Source organism: Oncorhynchus keta, chromosome 5, assembly GCF_023373465.1.
Source record: "Oncorhynchus keta strain PuntledgeMale-10-30-2019 chromosome 5, Oket_V2, whole genome shotgun sequence".
Classification (NCBI taxonomy): domain Eukaryota; kingdom Metazoa; phylum Chordata; class Actinopteri; order Salmoniformes; family Salmonidae; genus Oncorhynchus; species Oncorhynchus keta.
This window is the reverse complement of record NC_068425.1, coordinates 33,114,400-33,137,445: the sequence shown is the minus strand read 5'-3', so window position 1 is coordinate 33,137,445 and position 23,046 is coordinate 33,114,400. Positions and strand designations below refer to the sequence as shown.

The following is a 23,046-nucleotide window of genomic DNA, read 5'->3' as shown; positions in this document are numbered from 1 at the left end:
ATTCCAGGTAACCTGATTGATTTATTCACTGGCCGTTCTAAGAAATGGTCACAATATTATGAAAAGGTTCCGAAATGTAGGTCGTCATCCATTGAGTGTTTGGTGTAACGGATCAGCTGTTCCAAAACAGATCCGCTACTGAAATGCAACATTGATTAGCAGTGCCACTGCGCATGAAAAACATTCGAAGAGAATTGAGTAGGACTGGGCTGCAGCGTGATAGCCAGTGCTACAAGTACCCTCTCCGTTAGGTGTAACCCATTGCTTCAATTGAGTACATATTAATCTAATCGTTTACTATATTTCATTTGAGCAAGTAGTACTGTTCCTTCCATTATTCCATTGGGTTTCCCATTGACAGTCCCGCCCTCTGATTGACAGCTCTCAGATGAGAACCTTCTGTTCAACCTGCTTGAGATAGAGAAAATAAGTGCGTTTCGAGTCCTCATCAGCATCTGAAAAGAAAGTTTCCATTTTGAGTTTGAAGCTAGAAAAGTTTCTCAAAATAAAGTGTTTATGTATGGTAATTTATCTTCATATTGCTACTAAAGCCGGCTTTTTTCTATAAAATGTATTCCTGGTGTCCTGCTCATTTACCTTATAGGACCTAATGTTTACTCTCACTACTCCTACGAACTAGCGTTGGTGTACTTACCCAGGAGTGAGGAGTGGGTTACATAAGGACCCTCTCAGTAGTGTCTAATTATACATCGTTCGGCTACTCTCTCTCCCGTTATTTACTATTTCAAAGCGCAGATGTCTTTTATTATTCGTTCCATTATATTCGACAATATCAAAACAGAACCCTCTTGACCAGATGTTGCCGAGAATAATTTGACAAGTCAGCACTACACGGCGGGGAGAAAAATAAAGACCATGTTGGAGAGCTTTGCGCATTTCTCCATCTCGGGTGCCCGGTCCAGAACGTTATGTGATACGGATTTCTTTGTGACCATGACGTTCATTTGAATTGCTCACGGTTTTGTTTTTAAGGAAGTTTAATTGACAATGAAGTACGGAATGGTTGTTATCACGGCTGGCTTTTCAGGTTTACTCAGCTTCAGCTTTCTTGCAGTGGCAATTGGCAGCGACTATTGGTACATCATCGATGTGAACAAGGCGAACCAGTCGGACTTGGAGGACCTGAGTTCGCATTCCGGTCTCTGGAGGATCCGTGAAGGTATGTCCACGTATTTTTTTTTTAAGCACCCCAAATTAAATGCCATAGCCTAGCGCACTTTGATATTGCGGTTCAATATTGCGCTGTGTTTTCTGGTAGCTTGTCATATAACTTGAAATACATATGCCAAATTTAAACAACGGAGTCTACCTGTTTCACCACCAATGTCAGTCTGCTTCCACGACCCACTTGCCACAGACGTCCTTTCAACGTCTAATTTTAATGTATATTTGGTTGAGTTGTCAACTAACGTGAATTAAGCGTGACATCAAACCAAAAATGTCCTTTAGGTTAAAAGTTGGATGGAAAAAAATAAGACATTCCCGTAAATTAATGACTTTTTGCAAATCCAATCACTTTTCAATGTTTATTCAACCTCATCACATTTTTGTTTTCCTCACTTTATTTTAGATTACATTTATTTAAATTCAACATCAAAAACTGAATCGAGTTTCACTTTCAAAATGCTACCCCTTTCAGAATGGACCCAATGCTGGTCCATAGCTATCTCTGTTGTATGCCAGCTCATCTCTTCCCCACCCGAGACGCATTTGCATGCACAGGACATTGCAATAAACAGGTGCACTTTAGAAGCATCTGTTTTATTGTACTCCTGCTCATTTACATTTTGCATATACATTATTAGTATTATTAATAATATCATTATGATTGCTATTAATATTATAATTATTATTGTTGTTATTCTTCGTGTTATTATTATTACTATTTGTTATTATTATTAATCTGATTGTTATTATTATTAATAATATTAATTGTATTATTATTATTCACATAGTTCACCTGTATCTTTCCGGCTGTTTTTTCAACTGCATCTCTGTCAGCCTAGAGCATATTTCCTGTTCCAGACAGTGTGTGCGTCCCAAATCACACCCTATTCCCATAGAGCTCCGGTCAAAAGTAGTGCACTACATAGGAAATAAGGTGCTATTTGGGATGCAAACATAGGGGAGTGACACATTACGCAGGGAGCGCCTGTGCTACACCACACTACTGCAGTACAGTGTGTCAACAGTATAAGTCATTGCTATAGATTTGTTGATTCATGGCCTGTAAAGAGTTCTGTCAGAGAGCTGGCGGGGAAGCAGCTGTCGATGTTAGGCACACACTTAGTAATCGGATATTAGCAACCATAAAGGTGTTACACAGCCATAGGTGTGTTGTGTCATAGGCCTACCTTTTGACTGGTACTTTAACATTGTCATGTATGTCTACCAGTCTGAGCGGTCCAACATATTATGCAATATCTGCCATTTAGCAGAAGCTTTTATCCGAAGCGACGTACAGTCATGCCATTTTACGTATCGTCTACCGGTCTGAAAGGTCAGCACATATCTTCTGTTTGCTCTTTTTACAGGGAGAAATGGCACCTCTTGGCCAATCCAGTCCTTCTTTGTGGATACCTCCAACAAAACTGACATAGAGAAGCACCTTATCAGTGAGTATGTGGCCTCTGCTATGTGGCCTCCGACGCCTTCTACATGAAGACTATATTTGGGTCCCAAATGGCACCCTATTCCCTACATAGTGCATAACGTTTAACCCATGAGCCCTGGTAAAAAGTAGCAGTGGTGGAAAAAGTAAACAATTGTCATACTTGAGTAAAAGTAAAGATACCTTAATAGAACATAATTCAAGTAAAAGTTAAAGTATGAATTATTTAAAAATCCTTGTTTTAAGCAAACCAGACGGCACCATTTTCTTGTTATTTTTTAATTTTCAGATAGCAAGGGGCACACACCAACACTCAGACATCATTTACAGATAGCCAGGGACACACCAACACTCAGACATCATTTACAGATAGCCAGGGGCACACACCAACACTCAGACATCATTTACAGATAGCCAGGGGCACACACCAACACTCAGACATCATTTACAGATAGCCAGGGGCACACACCAACACTCAGACATCATTTACAGATAGCCAGGGACACACCAACACTCAGACATCATTTACAGATAGCAAGGGGCACACACCAATACTCAGACATCATTTACAGATAGCAAGGGGCACACACCAACACTCAGACATCATTTAAAGATAGCCAGGGGCACACACCAACACTCAGACATCATTTACAGATAGCCAGGGGCACACCAACACTCAGACATCATTTACAGATAGCCAGGGGCACACCAACACTCAGACATCATTTACAGATAGCCAGGGGCACACACCAACACTCAGACATCATTTACAGATAGCCAGGGGCACACCAACACTCAGACATCATCTACAGATAGCCAGGGGCACACCAACACTCAGACATCATTTACAGATAGCCAGGGGCACACCAACACTCAGACATCATTTACAGATAGCCAGGGGCACACCAACACTCAGACATCATTTACAGATAGCCAGGGGCACACCAACACTCAGACATCATTTACAGATAGCCAGGGGCACACACCAACACTCAGACATCATTTACAGATAGCCAGGGGCACACACCAACACTCAGACATAATCTACAGATAGCCAGGGGCACACCAACACTCAGACATCATTTACAGATAGCCAGGGGCACACCAACACTCAGACATCATCTACAGATAGCCAGGGGCACACCAACACTCAGACATCATTTACAGATAGCCAGGGGCACACACCAACACTCAGACATCATCTACAGATAGCAAGGGGCACACACCAACACTCAGACATCATTTACAGATAGCCAGGGGCACACCAACACTCAGACATCATTTACAGATAGCCAGGGGCACACACCAACACTCAGACATCATCTACAGATAGCCAGGGGCACACACCAACACTCAGACATCATTTACAGATAGCCAGGGGCACACACCAACACTCAGATATCATCTACAGATAGCCAGGGGCACACCAACACTCAGACATCATTTACAGATATCCAGGGGCACACACCAACACTCAGACATCATCTACAGATAGCAAGGGGCACACACCAACACTCAGACATCATTTACAGATAGCCAGGGGCACACCAACACTCAGACATCATTTACAGATAGCCAGGGGCACACACCAACACTCAGACATCATTTACAGATAGCCAGGGGCACACACCAACACTCAGACATCATTTACAGATAGCCAGGGGCACACACCAACACTCAGACATCATCTACAGATAGCCAGGGGCACACACCAACACTCAGACATCATTTACAGATAGCCAGGGGCACACACCAACACTCAGACATCATTTACAGATAGCCAGGGGCACACACCAACACTCAGACATCATCTACAGATAGCCAGGGGCACACACCAACACTCAGACATCATTTACAGATAGCCAGGGGCACACACCAACACTCAGATATCATCTACAGATAGCCAGGGGCACACACCAACACTCAGACATCATCTACAGATAGCAAGGGGCACACACCAACACTCAGACATCATTTACAGATAGCCAGGGGCACACCAACACTCAGACATCATTTACAGATAGCCAGGGGCACACACCAACACTCAGACATCATTTACAGATAGCCAGGGGCACACCAACACTCAGACATCATTTACAGATAGCAAGGGCACACACCAACACTCAGACATAATTTACAGATAGCCAGGGGCACACCAACACTCAGACATCATTTACAGATAGCAAGGGGCACACACCAACACTCAGACATAATTTACAGATAGCAAGGGGCACACACCAACACTCAGACATAATTTACAGATAGCCAGGGGCACACACCAACACTCAGACATCATTTACAGATAGCCAGGGGCACACCAACATTCAGACATCATTTACAGATAGCCAGGGGCACACACCAACACTCAGACATCATTTACAGATAGCCAGGGGCACACCAACACTCAGACATCATTTACAGATAGCAAGGGGCACACACCAACACTCAGACATCATTTACAGATAGCCAGGGGCACACCAACACTCAGACATCATTTACAGATAGCCAGGGGCACACACCAACACTCAGACATCATTTACAGATAGCCAGGGACACACTCCAACACTCAGACATCATTTACAGATAGCCAGGGGCACACACCAACACTCAGACATCATTTACAGATAGCCAGGGACACACTCCAACACTCAGACATCATTTACAGATAGCCAGGGACACACACCAACACTCAGACATCATTTACAGATAGCCAGGGGCACACACCAACACTCAGACATCATTTACAAATAAAGCATGTGTGTTTAGTGAGTCTGTCAGATCAGAGGCAGTAGAGATGACTCTTGATAAGTGTGTGAATTTGTCCATTTAGCTGTCCTGCTAAGTATTTTCTTTTCTTTAGGAATGTAGTGGAGTAAAAGTAAAAGTAGTCAAAAATATAAATAGTAAAGTACAGATACCCCCAAAAAAGGACTTAAGTAGTACATAAAGTATCTTTACACCATTTAGGGCACAGCTGTAGTTAGTTCTAGCTCTGTCACACCCACACAAAACAGCACAGGTTGTTGAGTCTGTACGATGGGGTCAATGTTTACAAAGTGAATCAACATTATTGCACTCCACTTTAACAATACAATATAGACCCCATAAAATTATAAGGTTCATTACTAAGCACGTACAGTTGAAGTTGGAAGTTTACATACACCTTAGCCAAATACATTTAAACTCAGTTTTTCACAATTCCTGACATTTAATCCTAGTACAAATTTTACATACACTCAATTTGTATTTGATAGCATTGCCTTTAAATTGTAAACATTTCTGAAAACCTGTTTTCTCTTTGTCATTATGGGTATTGTGTGTAGATTGATGATGGGAAACAAATAATTTAATCCATTTTAAAATAAGACTGTAACGTAACAAAATGTGGAAAAAGTCAAGGGGTCTGAATGCCCCCCACACACACCCTCAAGCACACAGTGATGTTTCTCGGCATAAGCGACATAAGTGGCAACTAGGGGGCCCACAACCCGATTTAGTATGTCAGCCTGGGTCTCAACGTAATGTTGAGAGTTAGAATAGTATAATATAATGTTGAAGTTTGTTAGTGCATCTGCAGTTTTCCTCTTGTTATGTCCATCATTGACAGTCACTTAATTAGCCCATGCGAATAACATTTCTCTATGCAAAATGTGTAGAATTGCAAGACATTAACTTCAAAGCTGCAAATCATTCTCTTGGCCACCAAGAGGGGGGGCATGACCTTTTTTTGCCCATGAGGTGGGGGGCATTACTGTGAGGTGGGGGGGGGCATTACCGTGAAGTGGGGGGCATTATCGCGAGGTCGGGGGCATTACTGTGAGGTGAGGAAGCATTATCGTGAGGTGGGGGGTCCCCCCAACCAAATATCACTTATGGTCCCCGAAACGCTAGAAACTGACCTGCTCACACACACACACCATGCAGAAATGTTTTTTTGAGAAAACAATGTACAGTGTATTTCTCCAGCTCACAGTAACCCTGCTTTGCATTCTGGGTCTCCCTGCAGACTCCCACAAGGTCATAGTCACCCTGCTGCCTCTCAGTCTGTTGCTGGTGGTGTTGGGAGGGATCTGTGGTCTGGTCAGCTCTCTGGCCAGGAATCCCAGCCTGCTGGCCGGCTCCGCATCCTACTTCCTCTTCTGCAGTAAGTGACTTTCTGGAGCATCCCCTGGTGATCAGGCCTGGGTTGTGTTCATTAGGCACTAATTGGAAGAGAACGGACTGAAACGGGGACTACGGGGACTTGTCCAATGAGAAACACTCTTATTTTATTTTTTTAATCGATTTTTTAAAATTCTGTTGTGTGCCCTAATGAACACAACCCTGGTTTTCAGACAAGGGTTAAAATAGTATTTGTGTTTGCTTGAGCTTTCCCAGCACAATGGATACAATAGAATAGTCCAAAAGTCCAACCTGGCACTCAAGGTGAACCTTTTGAAAGAAAACAATATGAACCCATGTTTTCATGTTGTTCTGGAGCTTGTGGCAGTGAAATGGTTATTTTAGATTGATTCTATATTGTACTGATATGAATGTCTTGTTCAACTGCTTTAGGCTGAAATTGTACGGTGCATGATGCTGAAATGTTAAAGACCAGTGGGTTTCTAGCTGTCAGTGTGTGTGGACGTGTGGGATGATTTCAGTACACACATTCTCATACTGTTGTCTTTATTCAATTGAAGGTTGCTTTCAGCTTTCAAATCAACTCAGTTTTCTCACTGAAACAGGCTTAAATAATCTCATTTAAGGATTTTTAGAGATGACAGCAAATATGTCTTGAAAGGTTGAGATATTGCACTGAATACATTCAGTCAGGGACGGTTTAATGCAGGGGCTTCTTGGGGCTAAATGCAGGGGCTGCTCGGGGCTAAATGCAGCGGCTTCTCTGAGATGAATGCAGGGGCTTCTCGGGGCTGAATGCAGCGGCTTCTCGGGGCTGAATGCAGCGGCTTCTCGGGGCTGAATGCAGCGGCTTCTCGGAGATGAATGCAGGGGCTTCTCGGAGATGAATGCAGGGGCTTCTCGGAGATGAATGTAGGGGCTTCTCGAGGCTGAATGCAGCGGCTTCTCGGGGCTAAATGCAGCGGCTTCTCGGAGATGAATGCAGGGGCTTCTCGGAGATGAATGCAGGGGCTTCTCGGAGATGAATGCAGGGGCTTCTCGGAGATGAATGCAGGGGCTTCTCGGAGATGAATGCAGGGGCTTCTCGGAGATGAATGCAGGGGCTTCTCGGAGATGAATGCAGGGGCTTCTCGGGGCTGAATGCAGCGGCTTCTCGGAGATGAATGCAGGGGCTTCTCGGGGATGAATGCAGGGGCTTCTCGGGGATGAATGCAGGGGCTTCTCGGGGCTGAATGCAGCGGCTTCTCGGAGATGAATGCAGGGGCTTCTCGGGGCTGAATGCAGCGACTTCTCGGAGATGAATGCAGGGGCTTCTCGGGGATGAATGCAGGGGCTTCTCGGGGCTGAATGCAGCGGCTTCTCGGAGATGAATGCAGGGGCTTCTCGGGGCTGAATGCAGGGGCTTCTCGGGGATGAATGCAGGGGCTTCTCGGGGCTGAATGCAGCGGCTTCTCGGAGATGAATGCAGGGGCTTCTCGGGGATGAATGCAGGGGCTTCTCGGGGCTGAATGCAGGGGCTTCTCGGGGCTGAATGCAGGGGCTTCTCGGGGCTGAATGCAGGGGCTTCTCGGGGCTGAATGCAGGGGCTTCTCGGGGCTGAATGCAGGGGCTTATCGGGGATGAATGCAGGGGCTTCTCGGGGATGAATGCAGGGGCTTCTCGGGGCTGAATGCAGGGGCTTCTCGGGGCTGAATGCAGGGGCTTCTCGGAGATGAATGCAGGGGCTTCTCGGGGATGAATAGCAGGGGCTTCTCGGGGCTGAATGCAGGGGCTTCTCGGGGCTGAATGCAGGGGCTTCTCGGGGCTGAATGCAGGGGCTTCTCGGGGCTGAATGCAGGGGCTTCTCGGGGCTGAATGTAGGGGCTTCTCGGGGATGAATGCAGGGGCTTCTCGGGGCTGAATGCAGGGGCTTCTCGGGGCTGAATGCAGGGGCTTCTCGGAGATGAATGCAGGGGCTTCTCGGGGATGAATAGCAGGGGCTTCTCGGGGCTGAATGCAGGTGCTTCTCGGGGATGAATCCCCTGAGCCCAAGCCCGTAGATCCAGCCACAGGAGTGTGAAATACACCAGAGAGCATCATTTAGCCACAGAAGATGAATAGCCCCCCCCCCTCAAAAAACAACAACTGTGGATTAAAGAACGACTGCCTTTTAAAAGGCAACTAATCCCTTTGAGACATCAATATAAGTCAGAAACAATTATTCTAGTGTCATAATTGACTACAAAGTGTAAATAGAATCGTTTTGGTCGTAAAGTCAGTTTTGACTACAATAGAGTTTGTAACATCTGTGCATCACACTGGGTAAATGAAGGTTGGGTTTTGATTTGACAATGTCCATTTGCCCATTAACATGGGGTGAACAGCTGTGGTGATTGCTCTCTATCCAATAGCATTGACAGTGAGACAGGCCTGCCCAGAAGCTCAGACTTTTCCACAAGACATCACGTTGTGCATTTTATTACTTGAGAAATACTGCACCAAATACCTTAGTTAGATGTAAAATTGTGCAACTACAACATCCTTGGCCCCTAACCTGCCCCAGGGACACTGCTCTGCAGCAAGACACTGAACTCCTAACCTGCACCAGCGACTCTGCTCTGCAGCAAGACACTGAACCTCCAACCTGCCCCAGGGACACTGCTCTGTAGCAAGACACTGAACCCCCAACCTGCCCCAGGGACACTGCTCTGCAGCAAGACACTGAACCCCCAACCTGCCCCAGGGGCTCTGCTCTGTAGCAAGACACTGAACCCCTAACCTGCCCCAGGGGCTCTGCTCTGCAGCAAGACACTGAACCCCCAACCTGCCCCAGGGACACTGCTCTGTAGCAAGACACTGAACCCCCAACCTGCCCCAGGGACACTGCTCTGCAGCAAGACACTGAACCTCCAACCTGCCCCAGGGACACTGCTCTGTAGCAAGACACTGAACCCCCAACCTGCCCCAGGGACACTGCTCTGCAGCAAGACACTGAACCCCCAACCTGCCCCAGGGGCTCTGCTCTGTAGCAAGACACTGAACCCCTAACCTGCCCCAGGGGCTCTGCTCTGCAGCAAGACACTGAACCCCCAACCTGCCCCAGGGACACTGCTCTGTAGCAAGACACTGAACCCCTAACCTGCCCCAGGGGCTCTGCTCTGCAGCAAGACACTGAACCCCCAACCTGCCCCAGGGACACTGCTCTGTAGCAAGACACTGAACCCCCAACCTGCCCCAGGGGCTCTGCTCTGCAGCAAGACACTGAACCCCCAACCTGCCCCAGGGACACTGCTCTGTAGCAAGACACTGAACCCCTAACCTGCCCCAGGGACACTGCTCTGCAGCAAGACACTGAACCCCTAACCTGCCCCAGGGACACTGCTCTGCAGCAAGACACTGAACCCCTAACCTGCCCCAGGGATACTGCTCTGCAGCAAGACACTGAACCCCTAACCTGCCCCAGGGACACTGCTCTGCAGCAAGACACTGAACCCCTAACCTGCCCCAGGGACACTGCTCTGCAGCTGACCCTTTGCTGTTTCCAGCTTCTAGGACAGGGCTGTTCAACTACGTCCCTGAGGTCCAAAACACTTCCGTATCTTGTTTCTACCTGGTAGTTATTAATTGCACTCACCTGGTTTCCCAGGTCTGAACCAGTCCCTGATTAACAGGAGAGGATGAAAAACAGGAGTATTTTGTCCCTCCAGGACCGACATTGAACAGTCCTGCTCTAGGGGAATAAAACAGCCTTGAACAGCCCTGCTCTAGGGGAATAAAACAGCATTGAACAGCCCTGCTCTAGGGGAATAAAACAGCCTTGAACAGCCCTGCTGTAGGGGAATAAAACAGCATTGAACAGCCCTGCTCTAGGGGAATAAAACAGCCTTGAACAGCCCTGCTCTTGTCGTCAGTAACAGCCTTTCTGGAAATATAGATGCCTTTGCTGGGAAGGCATGAGTTCCTGTCGAGCCTCTGAAAAAGAGCGTAGGTTCACAATCTCACACAAAGAAGACATCTTTCATTCATCAGTTTTCTTTCTTTCTTGCAGCAGCAGAATAAACATTATCAGGTCTTGTCATGTCTAACCCTTACATTTGTATCCCTCCCAAAAAAACGGTCTACCTAATGGAGATAGGAACACCTTACGTGATGCCCACTTGACAAGAAAAAAGCTTTCCTTGTGAATAGCTTCTGACGACAGCACTCAGCACCTCCAGACAGAATCAAATATGAGATCTTATCCAGCTGAGACTGAGTGAAGAGCTGTGATGAATAAGCAAAATACACACACATTTCAAATTGGCCCCACAGTGAAATAAAATAAAACCATGACTATTTCTGCAACACTTTCTGTGAGGCACACTTACTGTATATAAAGCATTATACGTAAGCTAGTATATTATTTAGTGTATACTTCTTTTCCTCAAAAATATAATGTTTGTTGTTGGGGAAAGAAGGAGCCATGTTATTTATGTTCCTCATCCCAATGCAGGTTTGATTCATCTTCAGCCAAGAATGCACATAAACATAGTATTATGTCATTTCTATATTATTATAGTAGTAGTTTTACTACATTACATGTAATTTACTTATAGAGTACTTGACTTTGTAACTACTCCCCCAATACCAGTTCTACCTACTTGGGTGATGCCCTGGCAGCTGTTGGCCCAGAAAGCCCACCACTCATCAGTAGTCCAGAGTAGGATGGTACAGTCCTACACCAAGCCTCTGCCATCACCACACACCTCTGTCATCACCGCACACCTCTGTCATCACCGCACACCTCTGTCATCACCGCACACCTCTGTCATCACCACACACCTCTGTCATCACCACACACCTCTGTCATCACCGCACACCTCTGTCATCACCGCACACCTCTGTCATCACTGCACACCTCTGTCATCACCACACACCTCTGTCATCACCACACACCTCTGTCATCACCGCACACCTCTGTCATCACCACACACCTCTGTCATCACCACACACCTCTGTCATCACCTCATACCTTTGTCATCACCGCACACCTCTGTCATCACAGCACACCTCTGTCATCACCACACACCTCTGTCATCACCACACACCTCTGTCATCACCGCACACCTCTGTCATCACCACACACCTCTGTCATCACCACACACCTCTGTCATCACCACACACCTCTGTCATCACCGCATACCTCTGTCATCACCGCACACCTCTGTCATCACCACACACCTCTGTCATCACCGCACACCTCTGTCATCACAGCACACCTCTGTCATCACCGCACACCTCTGTCATCACCGCACACCTCTGTCATCACCGCACACCTCTGTCATCACCGCACACCTCTGTCATCACAGCACACCTCTGTCATCACCACACACCTCTGTCATCACTGCACACCTCTGTCATCACAGCACACCTCTGTCATCACCACACACCTCTGTCATCACCACACATCTCTGTCATCACAGCACACCTCTGTCATCACCACACACCTCTGTCATCACCGCACACCTCTGTCATCACCGCACACCTCTGTCATCACAGCACACCTCTGTCATCACCACACACCTCTGTCATCACCACACATCTCTGTCATCACAGCACACCTCTGTCATCACCACACACCTCTGTCATCACCGCACACCTCTGTCATCACCGCACACCTCTGTCATCACCGCACACCTCTGTCATCACCGCACACCTCTGTCATCACCGCACACCTCTGTCATCACCGCACACCTCTGTCATCACCGCACACCTCTGTCATCACAGCACACCTCTGTCATCACCGCACACCTCTGTCATCACCGCACACCTCTGTCATCACCGCACACCTCTGTCATCACCGCACACCTCTGTCATCACCGCACACCTCTGTCATCACCTCACACCTCTGTCATCACCGCACACCTCTGTCATCACCGCACACCTCTGTCATCACCGCACACCTCTGTCATCACCGCACACCTCTGTCATCACAGCACACCTCTGTCATCACCGCACACCTCTGTCATCACCGCACACCTCTGTCATCACCTCACACCTCTGTCATCACCACACACCTCTGTCATCACCGCACACCTCTGTCATCACCGCACACCTCTGTCATCACCGCACACCTCTGTCATCACCGCACACCTCTGTCATCACCGCACACCTCTGTCATCACCGCACACCTCTGTCATCACCGCACACCTCTGTCATCACCTCACACCTCTGTCATCACCGCACACCTCTGTCATCACCGCACACCTCTGTCATCACCGCACACCTCTGTCATCACCTCACACCTCTGTCATCACCGCACACCTCTGTCATCACCGCACACCTCTGTCATCACCGCATACCTCTGTCATCACCGCACACCTCTGTCATCACAGCACACCTCTGTCATCACCACACACCTCTGTCATCACCACACACCTCTGTCATCACCACACACCTCTGCCATCACCACACACCTCTGTCATCACCACACACCTCTGTCATCACCACACACCTCTGTCATCACCACACACCTCTGTCATCACCACACACCTCTGTCATCACCGCATACCTCTGTCATCACCGCACACCTCTGTCATCACAGCACCCCTCTGTCATCACCACACACCTCTGTCATCACCACACACCTCTGTCATCACCACACACCTCTGCCATCACCACACACCTCTGTCATCACCACACATCTCTGTCATCACCACACACCTCTGTCATCACCGCACACCTCTGTCATCACCGCACACCTCTGTCATCACCGCACACCTCTGTCATCACCGCACACCTCTGTCATCACCACACACCTCTGTCATCACAGCACACCTCTGTCATCACCACACACCTCTGTCATCACCACACACCTCTGTCATCACCACACACCTCTGTCATCACCACACACCTCTGTCATCACCGCATACCTCTGTCATCACCGCACACCTCTGTCATCACAGCACACCTCTGTCATCACCACACACCTCTGTCATCACCACACACCTCTGTCATCACCACACATCTCTGTCATCACCACACACCTCTGCCATCACCGCACACCTCTGCCATCACCGCACACCTCTGTCATCACCACACACCCCTGTCATCACCACACACCTCTGTCATCACCACACACCTCTGTCATCACCACACACCTCTGTCATCACCGCACACCTCTGTCATCACAGCACACCTCTGTCATCACCACACACCTCTGTCATCACCACACACCTCTGTCATCACCACACATCTCTGTCATCACCACACACCTCTGCCATGACCACACACTCCTGTCATCACCACACACCTCTGTCATCACCACACACCTCTGTCATCACCACACACCTCTGTCATCACCACACACCTCTGTCATCACCGCATACCTCTGTCATCACAGCACACCTCTGTCATCACCACACACCTCTGTCATCACCGCATACCTCTGTCATCACCGCACACCTCTGTCATCACAGCACATCTCTGTCATCACCACACACCTCTGTCATCACCACACACCTCTGTCATCACCACTGTCTCCGCTTTTTGACTTCTCAACTCAACACCTGGCATTTCAAACTCAACACCTGGCATTTCAAACTCAACACCTGGCATTTCAAACTCAACACCTGGCATTTCAAACTTAAAAACAACTAACCAACTGACTGCCAGCTTTGCAGTCTTTAAACACCATTGTGGGTTAAGGTAATTAAGATCAACGTTATACTAATTATTAAAACAATATGTTAATACTGTATATATAATACGTAAATATATTTACACATACAGAGAGAGAGAGAGAGACAAAGAGAGAGAGGAGACACAAAGAGCGAGACAAAGAGAGACAGAGAGAACAGCCTAGACTTCTAGATATTAAGATGAGAGTTAATTTGCAATTGCCAACTTGTTATGAGAAACACTCACATAGAGCAGCCAACTGTGGCAGCTGTCAAGAACAGATGTATCTTACTGAAAAAAACATGCCTTTCCTCCCACTGACACTACAAAAGATCATTCTCTTTCTGAATCCACATTCTGTTCAAATCTTATTGCGTTACACAGCTGATTTCACTGCTGGTATACAGCTACATTGTCTTGGTTCTGATCAGGAGGAGTGCTATAAACAGCAAAACCGTCCATTTAAATGGATCATTTCAATATGTGATGGAGCATTGATCAGAGAGTGGAGTGAATGCTGATCACGGTAGTGGGGGGAAAGTACCCTGTGGTAATGACAAGGAATCAGACTGGCTTGGCATGATTGAACCAGGATATCAGAGTCTATTTGGATGTTTTGGCCTGATTGAACCAGTCTACTTTTCCAAACAGTTGATAAGCAACCGTGTTTTTCCGATATTTGTTTCCCTGTGCTATTACTTAGTCTGGGCCTGTTTGAACTAGGCCTTCAGAGTTCTACTGGGCGACGGTATTACTTAGTCTGGGCCTGTTTGAACTAGGCCTTCAGAGTTCTACTGGGCTATGCTATTACTTAGTCTGGGCCTGTTTGAAATAGGCCTTCAGAGTTCTACTGGGCGACGGTATTACTTAGTCTGGGCCTGTTTGAACTAGGCCTTCAGAGTTCTACTGGGCGACGGTATTACTTAGTCTGGGCCTGTTTGAACTAGGCCTTCAGAGTTCTACTGGGCTATGGTATTACTTAGTCTGGGCCTGTTTGAACAGGCCTTCAGAGTTCTACTGGGCGACGGTATTACTTAGTCTGGGCCTGTTTGAACTAGGCCTTCAGAGTTCTACTGGGCTACGGTATTACTTAGTCTGGGCCTGTTTGAACTAGGCCTTCAGAGTTCTACTGGGCTATGGAATTACTTAGTCTGGGCCTGTTTGAACTAGGCCTTCAGAGTTCTACTGGGCGACGGTATTACTTAGTCTGGGCCTGTTTGAACTAGGCCTTCAGAGTTCTACTGGGCGACGGTATTACTTAGTCTGGGCCTGTTTGAACTAGGCCTTCAGAGTTCTACTGGGCGACGGTATTACTTAGTCTGGGCCTGTTTGAACTAGGCCTTCAGAGTTCTACTGGGCTATGGTATTACTTAGTCTGGGCCTGTTTGAACAGGCCTTCAGAGTTCTACTGGGCGACGGTATTACTTAGTCTGGGCCTGTTTGAACTAGGCCTTCAGAGTTCTACTGGGCTATGGTATTACTTAGTCTGGGCCTGTTTGAACAGGCCTTCAGAGTTCTACTGGGCGACGGTATTACTTAGTCTGGGCCTGTTTGAACTAGGCCTTCAGAGTTCTACTGGGCTACGGTATTACTTAGTCTGGGCCTGTTTGAACTAGGCCTTCAGAGTTCTACTGGGCTATGGAATTACTTAGTCTGGGCCTGTTTGAACTAGGCCTTCAGAGTTCTACTGGGCGACGGTATTACTTAGTCTGGGCCTGTTTGAACTAGGCCTTCAGAGTTCTACTGGGCGGCGGTATTACTTAGTCTGGGCCTGTTTGAACGAGGCCTTCAGAGTTCTACTGGGCGACGGTATTACTTAGTCTGGGCCTGTTTGAACTAGGCCTTCAGAGTTCTACTGGGCTATGGTATTACTTAGTCTGGGCCTGTTTGAACAGGCCTTCAGAGTTCTACTGGGCGACGGTATTACTTAGTCTGGGCCTGTTTGAACTAGGCCTTCAGAGTTCTACTGGGCTACGGTATTACTTAGTCTGGGCCTGTTTGAACTAGGCCTTCAGAGTTCTACTGGGCTATGGAATTACTTAGTCTGGGCCTGTTTGAACTAGGCCTTCAGAGTTCTACTGGGCGACGGTATTACTTAGTCTGGGCCTGTTTGAACTAGGCCTTCAGAGTTCTACTGGGCTATGGTATTACTTAGTCTGGGCCTGTTTGAACAGGCCTTCAAAGTTCTACTGGGCGACGGTATTACTTAGTCTGGGCCTGTTTGAACTAGGCCTTCAGAGTTCTACTGGGCTACGGTATTACTTAGTCTGGGCCTGTTTGAACTAGGCCTTCAAAGTTCTACTGGGCGACGGTATTACTTAGTCTGGGCCTGTTTGAACAGGCCTTCAGAGTTCTACTGGGCTACGGTATTACTTAGTCTGGGCCTGTTTGAACAGGCCTTCAGAGTTCTACTGGGCTATGGAATTACTTAGTCTGGGCCTGTTTGAACGAGGCCTTCAGAGTTCTACTCTATGGTATTAGTCTGGGCCTGTTTGAACAGGCCTTCAGAGTTCTACTTACGGTATTACTTAGTCTGGGCCTGTTTGAACAGGCCTTCAGAGTTCTACTGGGCTACGGTATTACTTAGTCTGGGCCTGTTTGAACAGGCCTTCAGAGTTCTACTGGGCTATGGAATTACTTAGTCTGGGCCTGTTTGAACTAGGCCTTCAGAGTTCTACTGGGCTACGGTATTACTTAGTCTGGGCCTGTTTGAACAGGCCTTCAGAGTTCTACTGGGCTACGGTATTACTTAGTCTGGGCCTGTTTGAACAGGCCTTCAGAGTTCTACTGGGCTATGGAATTACTTAGTCTGGGCCTGTTTGAACTAGGCCTTCAGAGTTCTACTGGGCTATGGTATTACTTAGTCTGGGCCTGTTTGAACAGGCCTTCAGAGTTCTACTGGGCTATGGTATTACTTAGTCTGGGCCTGTTTGAACTAGGCCTTCAGAGTTCTACTGGGCTATGGTATTACTTAGTCTGGGCCTGTTTGAACAGGCCTTCAGAGTTCTACTGGGCTACGGTATTACTTAGTCTGGGCCTGTTTGAACTAGGCCTTCAGAGTTCTACTGGGCTATGGTATTACTTAGTCTGGGCCTGTTTGAACAGGCCTTCAGAGTTCTACTGGGCTATGGAATTACTTAGTCTGGGCCTGTTTGAACTAGGCCTTCAGAGTTCTACTGGGCTATGGTATTACTTAGTCTGGGCCTGTTTGAACAGGCCTTCAGAGTTCTACTGGGCTATGGAATTACTTAGTCTGGGCCTGTTTGAACTAGGCCTTCAGAGTTCTACTGGGCTATGGTATTACTTAGTCTGGGCCTGTTTGAACTAGGCCTTCAGAGTTCTACTGGGCTATGGTATTACTTAGTCTGGGCCTGTTTGAACAGGCCTTCAGAGTTCTACTGGGCTATGGTATTACTTAGTCTGGGCCTGTTTGAACTAGGCCTTCAGAGTTCTACTGGGCTACGGTATTACTTAGTCTGGGCCTGTTTGAACAGGCCTTCAGAGTTCTACTGGGCTATGGAATTACTTAGTCTGGGCCTGTTTGAACTAGGCCTTCAGAGTTCTACTGGGCGACGGTATTACTTAGTCTGGGCCTGTTTGAACTAGGCCTTCAGAGTTCTACTGGGCTATGGAATTACTTAGTCTGGGCCTGTTTGAACTAGGCCTTCAGAGTTCTACTGGGCTACGGTATTACTTAGTCTGGGCCTGTTTGAACAGGCCTTCAGAGTTCTACTGGGCTACGGTATTACTTAGTCTGGGCCTGTTTGAACTAGGCCTTCAGAGTTCTACTGGGCGACGGTATTACTTAGTCTGGGCCTGTTTGAACAGGCCTTCAGAGTTCTACTGGGCTATGGTATTACTTAGTCTGGGCCTGTTTGAACAGGCCTTCAGAGTTCTACTGGGCTATGGTATTACTTAGTCTGGGCCTGTTTGAACGAGGCCTTCAGAGTTCTACTGGGCTACGGTATTACTTAGTCTGGGCCTGTTTGAACTAGGCCTTCAGAGTTCTAATGGGCTACGGTATTACTTAGTCTGGGCCTGTTTGAACAGGCCTTCAGAGTTCTACTGGGCTACGGTATTACTTAGTCGGGCCTGTTTGAACAGGCCTTCAGAGTTCTACTGGGCTATGGAATTACTTAGTCTGGGCCTGTTTGAACTAGGCCTTCAGAGTTCTACTGGGCTATGGTATTACTTAGTCTGGGCCTGTTTGAACTAGGCCTTCAGAGTTCTACTGGGCTACTAGTCTGGGCCTGTTTGGTATTACTTGGAATTACGTCTGGGCCTGTTTGAACTAGGCCTTCAGAGTTCTACTGGGCAGTCTGGGCCTGTTTGAACAGGAGTTCTACTGGGCTACGGTATTACTTAGTCTGGGCCTGTTTGAACTAGGCCTTCAGAGTTCTACTGGGCTATGGTATTACTTAGTCTGGGCCTGTTTGAACAGGCCTTCAGAGTTCTACTGGGCTATGGTATTACTTAGTCTGGGCCTGTTTGAACAGGCCTTCAGAGTTCTACTGGGCTATGGTATTACTTAGTCTGGGCCTGTTTGAACAGGCCTTCAGAGTTCTACTGGGCTACGGTATTACTTAGTCTGGGCCTGTTTGAACAGGCCTTCAGAGTTCTACTGGGCTACGGTATTACTTAGTCTGGGCCTGTTTGAACAGGCCTTCAGAGTTCTACTGGGCTATGGTATTACTTAGTCTGGGCCTGTTTGAACTAGGCCTTCAGAGTTCTACTGGGCTATGGTATTACTTAGTCTGGGCCTGTTTGAACAGGCCTTCAGAGTTCTACTGGGCTATGGAATTTAGTTAGTCTGGGCCTGTTTGAACAGGCCTTCAGAGTTCTACTGGGCTATGGAATTACTTAGTCTGGGCCTGTTTGAACTAGGCCTTCAGAGTTCTACTGGGCTATGGTATTACTTAGTCTGGGCCTGTTTGAACAGGCCTTCAGAGTTCTACTGTGCTATGGTATTACTTAGTCTGGGCCTGTTTGAACTAGGCCTTCAGAGTTCTACTGGGCTATGGTATTACTTAGTCTGGGCCTGTTTGAACAGGACTTCAGAGTTCTACTGGGCTACGGTATTACTTAGTCTGGGCCTGTTTGAACTAGGCCTTCAGAGTTCTACTGGGCTATGGTATTACTTAGTCTGGGCCTGTTTGAACAGGCCTTCAGAGTTCTACTGGGCTATGGAATTACTTAGTCTGGGCCTGTTTGAACTAGGCCTTCAGAGTTCTACTGGGCTATGGTATTACTTAGTCTGGGCCTGTTTGAACAGGCCTTCAGAGTTCTACTGGGCTATGGAATTACTTAGTCTGGGCCTGTTTGAACTAGGCCTTCAGAGTTCTACTGGGCTATGGTATTACTTAGTCTGGGCCTGTTTGAACGAGGCCTTCAGAGTTCTACTGGGCTATGGTATTACTTAGTCTGGGCCTGTTTGAACTAGGCCTTCAGAGTTCTACTGGGCTATGGTATTACTTAGTCTGGGCCTGTTTGAACTAGGCCTTCAGAGTTCTACTGGGCTACGGTATTACTTAGTCTGGGCCTGTTTGAACAGGCCTTCAAAGTTCTACTGGGCGACGGTATTACTTAGTCTGGGCCTGTTTGAACTAGGCCTTCAGAGTTCTACTGGGCTACGGTATTACTTAGTCTGGGCCTGTTTGAACTAGGCCTTCAAAGTTCTACTGGGCGACGGTATTACTTAGTCTGGGCCTGTTTGAACAGGCCTTCAGAGTTCTACTGGGCTACGGTATTACTTAGTCTGGGCCTGTTTGAACAGGCCTTCAGAGTTCTACTGGGCTATGGAATTACTTAGTCTGGGCCTGTTTGAACGAGGCCTTCAGAGTTCTACTGGGCTACGGTATTACTTAGTCTGGGCCTGTTTGAACAGGCCTTCAGAGTTCTACTGGGCTACGGTATTACTTAGTCTGGGCCTGTTTGAACAGGCCTTCAGAGTTCTACTGGGCTACGGTATTACTTAGTCTGGGCCTCTTTGAACTAGGCCTTCAGAGCCCTACTGGGCTATGGTATTACTTAGTCTGGGCCTGTTTGAACAGGCCTTCAGAGTTCTACTGGGCGACGGTATTACTTAGTCTGGGCCTGTTTGAACAGGCCTTCAGAGTTCTACTGGGCTATGGAATTACTTAGTCTGGGCCTGTTTGAACTAGGCCTTCAGAGTTCTACTGGGCTATGGTATTACTTAGTCTGGGCCTGTTTGAACAGGCCTTCAGAGTTCTACTGGGCTATGGTATTACTTAGTCTGGGCCTGTTTGAACTAGGCCTTCAGAGTTCTACTGGGCTATGGTATTACTTAGTCTGGGCCTGTTTGAACAGGACTTCAGAGTTCTACTGGGCTACGGTATTACTTAGTCTGGGCCTGTTTGAACTAGGCCTTCAGAGTTCTACTGGGCTATGGTATTACTTAGTCTGGGCCTGTTTGAACAGGCCTTCAGAGTTCTACTGGGCTATGGAATTACTTAGTCTGGGCCTGTTTGAACTAGGCCTTCAGAGTTCTACTGGGCTATGGTATTACTTAGTCTGGGCCTGTTTGAACAGGCCTTCAGAGTTCTACTGGGCTATGGAATTACTTAGTCTGGGCCTGTTTGAACTAGGCCTTCAGAGTTCTACTGGGCTATGGTATTACTTAGTCTGGGCCTGTTTGAACGAGGCCTTCAGAGTTCTACTGGGCTATGGTATTACTTAGTCTGGGCCTGTTTGAACTAGGCCTTCAGAGTTCTACTGGGCTATGGTATTACTTAGTCTGGGCCTGTTTGAACTAGGCCTTCAGAGTTCTACTGGGCTACGCTATTACTTAGTCTGGGCCTGTTTGAACAGGCCTTCAGAGTTCTACTGGGCTATGGTATTACTTAGTCTGGGCCTGTTTGAACTAGGCCTTCAGAGTTCTACTGGGCTATGGTATTACTTAGTCTGGGCCTGTTTGAACAGGCCTTCAGAGTTCTACTGGGCTATGGTATTACTTAGTCTGGGCCTGTTTGAACTAGGCCTTCAGAGTTCTACTGGGCTATGGTATTACTTAGTCTGGGCCTGTTTGAACAGGACTTCAGAGTTCTACTGGGCTACGGTATTACTTAGTCTGGGCCTGTTTGAACTAGGCCTTCAGAGTTCTACTGGGCTATGGTATTACTTAGTCTGGGCCTGTTTGAACAGGCCTTCAGAGTTCTACTGGGCTATGGAATTACTTAGTCTGGGCCTGTTTGAACTAGGCCTTCAGAGTTCTACTGGGCTATGGTATTACTTAGTCTGGGCCTGTTTGAACAGGCCTTCAGAGTTCTACTGGGCTATGGAATTACTTAGTCTGGGCCTGTTTGAACTAGGCCTTCAGAGTTCTACTGGGCTATGGTATTACTTAGTCTGGGCCTGTTTGAACGAGGCCTTCAGAGTTCTACTGGGCTATGGTATTACTTAGTCTGGGCCTGTTTGAACTAGGCCTTCAGAGTTCTACTGGGCTATGGTATTACTTAGTCTGGGCCTGTTTGAACTAGGCCTTCAGAGTTCTACTGGGCTACGCTATTACTTAGTCTGGGCCTGTTTGAACAGGCCTTCAGAGTTCTACTGGGCTATGGTATTACTTAGTCTGGGCCTGTTTGAACAGGCCTTCAGAGTTCTACTGTGCTATGGTATTACTTAGTCTGGGCCTGTTTGAACTAGGCCTTCAGAGTTCTACTGGGCTATGGTATTACTTAGTCTGGGCCTGTTTGAACAGGACTTCAGAGTTCTACTGGGCTACGGTATTACTTAGTCTGGGCCTGTTTGAACTAGGCCTTCAGAGTTCTACTGGGCTATGGTATTACTTAGTCTGGGCCTGTTTGAACAGGCCTTCAGAGTTCTACTGGGCTATGGAATTACTTAGTCTGGGCCTGTTTGAACTAGGCCTTCAGAGTTCTACTGGGCTATGGTATTACTTAGTCTGGGCCTGTTTGAACAGGCCTTCAGAGTTCTACTGGGCTATGGAATTACTTAGTCTGGGCCTGTTTGAACTAGGCCTTCAGAGTTCTACTGGGCTATGGTATTACTTAGTCTGGGCCTGTTTGAACGAGGCCTTCAGAGTTCTACTGGGCTATGGTATTACTTAGTCTGGGCCTGTTTGAACTAGGCCTTCAGAGTTCTACTGGGCTATGGTATTACTTAGTCTGGGCCTGTTTGAACTAGGCCTTCAGAGTTCTACTGGGCTACGGTATTACTTAGTCTGGGCCTGTTTGAACAGGCCTTCAAAGTTCTACTGGGCGACGGTATTACTTAGTCTGGGCCTGTTTGAACTAGGCCTTCAGAGTTCTACTGGGCTACGGTATTACTTAGTCTGGGCCTGTTTGAACTAGGCCTTCAAAGTTCTACTGGGCGACGGTATTACTTAGTCTGGGCCTGTTTGAACAGGCCTTCAGAGTTCTACTGGGCTACGGTATTACTTAGTCTGGGCCTGTTTGAACAGGCCTTCAGAGTTCTACTGGGCTATGGAATTACTTAGTCTGGGCCTGTTTGAACGAGGCCTTCAGAGTTCTACTGGGCTACGGTATTACTTAGTCTGGGCCTGTTTGAACAGGCCTTCAGAGTTCTACTGGGCTACGGTATTACTTAGTCTGGGCCTGTTTGAACAGGCCTTCAGAGTTCTACTGGGCTACGGTATTACTTAGTCTGGGCCTCTT

General features: G+C 47.5%; 1 protein-coding gene across 2 annotated transcripts in view; it reads left to right on the top strand.

Moving 5' to 3' along the window:
- Positions 1 to 644: 644 nt before the first annotated feature.
- The window catches only part of LOC118370443 (transmembrane protein 235), an 88,266-nt gene continuing 65,864 nt past the window's right edge, over positions 645 to 23,046 (top strand). For both annotated transcript variants that reach the window (XM_052519644.1, XM_052519643.1), the window contains exons 1-3: positions 645 to 1,180; positions 2,556 to 2,636; positions 6,639 to 6,776. In XM_052519644.1, the coding sequence (XP_052375604.1) occupies positions 1,009 to 1,180; positions 2,556 to 2,636; positions 6,639 to 6,776 (391 nt within the window). In that variant the 5' untranslated portion in view covers positions 645 to 1,008. The remainder of the gene's footprint in view (positions 1,181 to 2,555; positions 2,637 to 6,638; positions 6,777 to 23,046) is intronic.